This window comes from Miniopterus schreibersii, assembly GCF_964146895.1.
Source record: "Miniopterus schreibersii genome assembly, chromosome: 8".
NCBI classification, from domain to species: domain Eukaryota; kingdom Metazoa; phylum Chordata; class Mammalia; order Chiroptera; family Miniopteridae; genus Miniopterus; species Miniopterus schreibersii.
Genome location: NC_138109.1, coordinates 9,309,643 through 9,317,143, shown reverse-complemented (window position 1 = coordinate 9,317,143; position 7,501 = coordinate 9,309,643). Strand labels below are relative to the sequence as shown.

Sequence of the window (7,501 nt, the reverse complement as noted above, 5' to 3'; positions counted from 1 at the left end):
CAGAGTGCCTGCCTGTCTCCTGTGGGCATTTGTGTTTGCCTCTCTGGGTCTAGTCTGGTCTGCTCCCCTTTTCCCCCACCCCCTTCACGGCATCCCTGAACGGTCTCTACCTCGTGTCTACTTGAATGCCACTGGTAACAGGAGGCTTACTACATCTTTGAGACCGTTGATCTGAGCTGTTGGGAAAGGGCTCCTCATTTGAGCTGTCTCCCCCTTCTGTAACAAAGACTCACAGGAGGGAGTGAGCTTTAGAGTCCAGTGGATCTGGATCTGAGCACCTCTCTAGCATTTCACCAGCTCTGCGATCTAAGGCAAATGATGGCCTTTCTGCGCTTCAGTTTCCTCAGCTGCACCTCCCCGCAGGGCTGTGTGATGCTTAAAGTAGAGCAAGTTTATAAAGCTCCTAAAGCAGGGTCTGGCGCATGGCACACGCTCCCCAAATAGCCTTTATCATTCTATGTAACCTCCAGCCATGGGTCCAACTCTTCCCCGGTGAGCTCAGGAGCTGGGAGTGCAGTCAGAGGGCCCTGAGCAATAGTCTGTGCCCATCAGAAGTTAGAGGCAGTGTCAGGACTTGTCCCCAGTGGGCACCCACACTGGAGGGCCAGCCCCTGGGAGCTGCAGGCCTCTTTATCTGCTGCCAGGCCAACTTGGCCCACCAGGGGCTCATGGGGCTTGAATGTGGTGGGTCCACACCTGGAGGGATCCCCATGTCCCTGCCCTCCCCCCACAGCTTTCTCAGGATGAGATTCCTACTCCTGGGAATGGGACTAAAGGTGGAGAAAGTCAAGGGAGGAAAAAGCAGGGAGTCTTAATCCCCACCCTCAAGGACAGCTGCCATTACCAGCCACCTTGAATACAATTCTCACAACAGCCCTGGGACATTGATACCACTGTCCTTTTACAGACTTGGAAGTAGAGGCTCAGAGAGGTTAAGAAACTTGCCTAAGGCCACACAGTCAGGATTTAACCACTTGGCTGTCCGGTCCCAGAGCGTGAGCGAGCTCATGACCACTGCACTCTAGGACTGGGGTGGCCCCTTCATGCCCAGTCATGGGGTGGGGGAGGGGAGAGAGTTTTCGCCTTAAAGTGCTTCCTGAGCTAGTCTTTAAGCAGGTCTCGGAGCCTCTGTTCGAGACCTAGTGTGGGTGCATCCGAGTGTGTCACGGCGCGAGGCACTTTGCGTGGGCGCAGGAGTCTGAGTCTGAGCTCCCTTGCGTGTGCACACGGGGGCTTCTCCCGGGGGGTCTGCGTGTCCTGGTGTTGAGGGGCGTCCTGACCATGGCACCTGGGGCGCTGGCTCTGAGTCCACGTGCGACCGTGGGGCGCGGGGAGCGCGCTACCCCCGAAGGTGCGGGCGGGTGAGCGGAGCGTGCGCACGTGCCCCGGCGGTGTCCGCGGGCCCCGGGGCCGCCGCGCGGGCTCCGTGCCCCCCACCCCCTCGCCTCGGTGCTGATTGGCTCGGCGCCGTCACGGGCCGGCCCCCGCCCGGGGCGGCGGCGGCAGCGGCGGGCGCGGGTGCCCGCGTGCGCTGGGAGCCGGCGTGTGCGCCCGGCCGCCGGGTGTGCGGAGAGCAGGGAGCGCGCAGACGCGCGGGCCGCCGGCGCCGAGCCCGAGGGCGAGCGGCGCCCCCGCCCTCCCGGCCATGGCCCCCGCCCGGGGACGCCTGCCCCCTGCGCTCTGGGTCGTCACGGCCGCGGCGGCGGCGGCCACCTGCGTGTCCGCGGCGCGCGGCGAAGGTGAGCGGCGGCGGCGGCGGCGGCGGCGGCGGGGTGGGGGCGGCGGAGGGGCCGGGGCCGCGGCGCGCGCTGCCCGGGGCTCAACTTCGTTCTCCTCGACCCTGAGCGCCAACGGGACTGGCATCCTGGGCTTGGGGGCACGGGGACGGCACCGCGGGAGAGACCCCGGGGCCAAGGGACAGAGAGACGGAGAAGGGGACAGGACTGGGGACAGCGGCCCGAGAGCTTGAGGATGAGGGTCGGGGCACGGGGTGCTGGGGGACAGGGCTGAGGGACTAGGAGCTGGGGACGGAGAACTGAAGATCAGACACTGGGGACGAGGGACAGGATGGGGAACAGAAGACAAGAGGTATAGAGGAGAGGGGACAGAGAGGGCAGGGGACAAAGGTGGGGACAGGACAGCGTGACAGAGGGACACAAAGATGCGGGATGAGATTCAGAGGGCTGAAGAGAAGGGGGCATGGGATGCCGTTGAGAGATGGGAACAAGAACTGGGAATGAGGTCCAGAGAGAACTGGACAGGGTTTGGGGGAAGACGGAGACGAGGGGTAGGGAGTGAGAGTCTGGGAAGTGGCCGGGCTGGAGGGCCGGGGAGGAGGGACTGCGGCCAGGGAGCAATAGCTGGACGGGAGGCAGCTTGGGTGGGCAGGAAGGGGCGGCCTTGGGAGGGAGGGCCAGTGAGGCGAGGACTGAGGGGTTGGTGAGGAACTAAAGCACCCAAGGCCCTGGAGATCAGGGTCTTTTTCAGGGCCAAGGCTGGGGCAGTCTGGTCACTCAGGGGACACGGAAGAGAGGCTGGAGCAGAGGTTGTGCACTGAACAGACAGGACCAAAAGAGTCTGGTAGGTGACCTCCTGGTGATGGGAGGAGACAAGGAAAGCTGGGAGGAGGCATCTGTCAGGCTCCCCCAACACCCAGGCAGGGCCTTACACCTGCACGTACACAGGATGCTGCCCTGGGTTCTGCTCCCAGCCCCCACCCCAGCCCTAGACCTCCTCTGCTGCCCAGAGGAAGCTGGACCTAGTGTTCTCTGCAGGATCCGGGGCTGACCTCCTGGGTCCAGAGCTGGTCTCACCCTGGCAGAATGAACTTCCAGATTCGAGGGAGCTCCACAGCCAGTGTTTCTCACCCATGCTCAGATACACCACAGGTCCAACCCCTCCACACACACACACACACACACACACACGAACAGCTTGCAGAGATACACCATACCCTCAAGCACACATGCACACTCAGACACACAGCCAGATTCACACACATAGACCCAGGCCTGTAGAGACTCATGTGCCTGGACAGCCCCCATCTGCCCACTGTCAGATGCACAGAAATGCAGATAGTACATGTGTGCACACACATACGTGTACAGATGCATACACTTGAAAACATGCACATTCATGGGCAGACACCACATATATATAAGGAGGTCCTCAAACTTGCATTGTGTCCATGGCAATGCGTGTGTGCAGAATAAATGCACACAGACATTGGTAAACTCATAGTCTCCAGTGACACAGGTCACACAGGGAGCAGGGCCCATAGCAGGGCAGCTGAGAGGTAAAATGGCAGGAGGAACAGCCCAGCTGCGGTGGGTAGTGATGAGGTGCAGGTTCCTGAGACACCAGGAGAGTCGGGAGGGGGCGGTCAGTGACTCTCAGAGCTGTGGGCTGAGAAGCAGTTTTCCCAGAGTTGGATACAGGGAAGGGGGCAGCTTTTTCACCCAGCAGGATTCTCAAGGGACCCACATCAAGATTCTGGGCGTTGGGTGGTGCACCCTCAACTCCTTGATTCAACTCTCTCCTCAGGGAGGAGCCGGCACCCTCCAGAATTGCAGTGGCAAACACCAGAGTCCCCGAGGGAGGGGAAGATAGACCATTGGCCTGAGAGAGAGGACATGTCTGTGTCAGGGGAGGGACAGCAGTTGAGAAAGAGGCAAGATCCATAAAGAGAGGTAGGAGGAAAATCTGCAGGGTGGAGGGACGCATTGTCCACACCTATCTGGGCAATGCAGCAGGGTACCTACCCATAGCCGGGCATGGGTTACCCTTGCAGGTCAGAAAGCTGGTCTCCATGGGTGGACACCTAGGGGATGGGTTCCACATGGGACAGCCAGGAGTCCTTTCTAGCTCAGGTGGCGCAGAGCCAGAACCAGCCAGGAAGACTGTTGGAACTTGAGGAGGAGGCTCTGTTCCCAGCTGGGATCCCAAAGGTGAGAGTGCCCCAGGCTGGTCAAGTGCCCCTATGACAGGTCCCTCCCTGAACCTGCAGAGATTGCGAACCCCCCCCCCCCCCCAGCCCCATTAAGCTTGCAGGCCTTTAGCACTCTGGTGGGGATTACCAACCACTTTGGGGTGATCTCGGAGGTATTCACATCCTGGCTGACATCCCCTGGCCACCCCGAATTCTCCAGCCTCACCAACATGCACTGTGTCCTCAGGGAATGTAAATCAATTTAAGTATTAGTCTCAGCGAAATGGAATGGGGGAAGGTGACGGTGCTGGAGAAAAAAAGGAATCACATAATGCCTTCCACAGTCGAACAGGAAAGGCTTAGGAGTTATCTGTGATTCTCAGAGCAGGAGAGGGACCCGTGTGATCCCCCAGAACAGCCGGGACAGGGAGGCCCAGAGGGATGCTTATGGACATCTGGCAGATGAGGAAACTGAGGCCCAGAGGGGTTAAGTGATTTGCTTCATTGAAGGCCCTAGGAGACCATCTAGTCCAACCCTTACATTCGCAAGTGGGGAGACAGGTCCAGAGAGGGGAACTGACATCACGGGGGAGACACAGACTCACAGTCCAGCAGCGAAGAGGCAGGAGAGAGCCGGTGATCAGAGGGTTGTAAATCTCCTGGGGACTCAGGCCCCGGCCAGGTGGGCCTAATGCTGGAGCCCTCCCCAGCCCTGATGAAACCCCGTGTGGCCCTAGAGCCGCCTGCTTCTGTAGAAGACACTCTGTGTTCCCCCCATAGGAGGGGACGTGAGGTGGGGAAGAGGGGTATGGAGGGAGAAGAGGAGGGAAGGGGCAGAGAAGGGTCTGGAAGGAATTAAAACAAGCAGCCCTGGAATCCTGTAGCTCTTCCCGAATCCGATAGAATCGACTTTTGACTTATCTTTGGATTATCTGAGCCCCCTGGCTGGCTGATCAGGAGTCTGCTGCAAATGTGCTGGGACTTCCCAGGGGAGGGGAGGGCCTAAAAATGGAGCCTGCAGCCGGCTGCCCAAGAGTCAGGGGCTTTCAGGGGGAGGAGTCTACGCAGGGGACATTCATTCAGATACCCCTTCATAGGGGCAGGTCTGAGCTGCTTGGAGAAGGGGTGGGGGAGGTTGGGGGAGCCCACAGGTCTCTCTCCCCAAACTAGGCCCGGCTGGTCTGGGGGAAACTGCAGTGCGGCCCCCTCTCCCTCCCACCAGGCAGCAGGAGAGAGCTGCCTGACCCAGTTTTCTTTCCATTGCCTGAGAGGGAGGGAGGGAGGCGGAAAGACTTCTCTGCCTGCGCCCCTGGAGTGGGGCTGTGGGGCCAGGGAGGGGAGATCCGCCCCCTGATCCTACCTGGCCCCTGGGGACCCAGGGAGGAGCACAGAGGCCCCTCCCTGTCTGCCAGCCCTCTCTCGCCAGCCCGCCTGCTCTGACCCCCACCCCCACCAATGCGGTGGAAGGAGGAAGATCAGCCAACGAGAGATTCCTCACTCCCACATTTCCTGAGGACACTTGTCTCCATCTTTGAGGGGCAGGCATCAAGCTATGCAAATCTCAGGCAGAAGAGCACCCAGCCTTCCTGCAGAAAGTGCCAGGGGGGCCCTGCTTTAACCCTCTGACCTGCCCAAGCCTGCCCATTGGCTTAGCTGGAAACCCCTGATTGCTGGCTGGGAGAGGGGCTACATGGAAGAGAGTGAAATGGAAAGCCCTGGGGGACCAAAGACCGTCTCAGACAACTATCATCAGCTACAGCAAAGGAAGCAGGGGCCCAGAGAGGCAAAGGAATTTACCCAAGGACACACAGCAGTTAGAGACAGAGCTGGGATTCAAGCCCTGATTTCTTTAGCACCAAAAAGTGCATGGGTGGGTCTGAGGCCCAGGAGAGAGGCAGGAAGGGCAGGACTTAGGGACGGGAAACTGGCTTTGGTAGGGTGTTGACTCCAGGCTTTACAGGTTACCCTTGCCCACTTCAATATTATTATCCCCATTTTACAGATGAGGATGCTGAGGTTCAAAGAACCTCCTGCTACCAAGTAGGTGTATTGAGATGTAGCTCAGAGATGTCTGACTCCAGTTATGGGCTCTTTTCCCTACAGTGAGGGTCTGGATTAAAATAGACTTGCTCTCCAGCCAGCGCTCCTTCCCCACCATGGGCCCGGGCTGCCAGGGCTGGTGGCATTGTCTGTGATTGCCACAGCAGGTGCTCTGAATGCCAGCCCTGCTGGCTATACCTGTGGTGCTCCAGGCATGTTCCTGAACTTCCCTGAGACTCAATGTTTTTATCTATAAAATGGAGATAAGAATGGCTACCTCTTGGGATGGTTGTGTGGGTCACAGATGAGGCACCTCAAGCTCTCCTTCCAGAGCCCAGCACATAGTAGGTGCTCACCGAGAGGCAGCTCTATTGCCCTAAATCCCCCTATATCAAATGTGCACAGAGGACCTACTAGTTACAGGGTATCTCCTGGGGGGACACTGATGATTATAAAGCTGGGGCCAGTCCTCCGGGGGAGGTATGACCTTGCAGTGTGAACTTTGGTGGTAACTGTGAATGCCATTACGTCCTATGAGTAGGCAAGGGTCAAGTCATCCTCACAGCCCCCTGTGAGACAGGAACCACTGTCACCCCATTTACAGAGGAGGAAGCTGAGGCTCAGAAAGGGGAAGGGACTTGCTGAGGGACACACAGCTCCTAAGTGGCAGAGACAGGGTTGTGACCCAGGCCACCCGGACTCCTGAGCCAGTCTCAGCCATCTCTCTGCCCCACTAAGCCTGACACTCAGGGCAGCTTGTATTCTGGGAGTTCAGAAGATCGTGTGTTGGCTGAGATGGTAGAGGAAGGTTTTGGGGAAGAGCGAGAACTTGAACTGAGCCTTGATGGACCGGGCAAGGCAGAAAGGACATAAAAATACAGACCTGGCGGCGTGTTGGGGGCTGAGAGCTGACCAGTGTGGCTGGGTCGGGCTGCTCTTGTGGGACTAGGGAAGGCAGTCCCAGGGGTCTGATGTGCTCGTCTCCTTCCTGTTTTGCAGTGAACTTGCTGGACACTTCAACCATTCACGGGGACTGGGGCTGGCTCACGTATCCGGCTCATGGGGTAAGTGATCAGCTTTGGGGCCAGTGTCATCCCTCTGTGAGCAGAGAGAGGCTGCCACTCACAGTCTTACCAGATAGATCAAGAAGAAGCAGAGGCCCAGAGAGGTGAAGGGACTTACTCAAGGACACACAGCAATTAGAGACAGAGCTGCTGATTTCTTAAGTTTAGTGCATGCAGGCCTTTCATGGCTTTGGGATTGGTCCCCTCCCTCACAGCTGTTCTGCCCTCACCAGGGGCTGCCAGGAACCTGGGTTCCCTGCTTGCTTCTCTTTTCCATCAGAGCCACCCGGTGGCATTGCCAGCCTGCCCCCACCCCCACCCCGTGACCAAGCCCCCAGGCCCATCTGGCCTCCATGGCAACCCTGGGCTCAGCCCATCAGGTCCCTGTGAGTCATGTGCTCCTGGGGGACACCCCCACCCACCCTCCTGCAGAGTAACTCCAGGGACAAAGCTGTACTGCCCCGTCCCT

The 7,501-nt window shown here is 58.9% G+C and overlaps 1 protein-coding gene across 1 annotated transcript in view; it reads left to right on the top strand.

Moving 5' to 3' along the window:
- Positions 1 to 1,645: 1,645 nt before the first annotated feature.
- The window catches only part of EPHA8 (EPH receptor A8), a gene marked incomplete at its 5' end in the record, with an annotated part of 31,964 nt that continues 26,108 nt past the window's right edge, over positions 1,646 to 7,501 (top strand). The window contains 2 exons of the mRNA XM_081145732.1: positions 1,646 to 1,739; positions 6,968 to 7,032. Coding sequence (XP_081001858.1) covers positions 1,646 to 1,739; positions 6,968 to 7,032 — 159 coding nt within the window. The remainder of the gene's footprint in view (positions 1,740 to 6,967; positions 7,033 to 7,501) is intronic.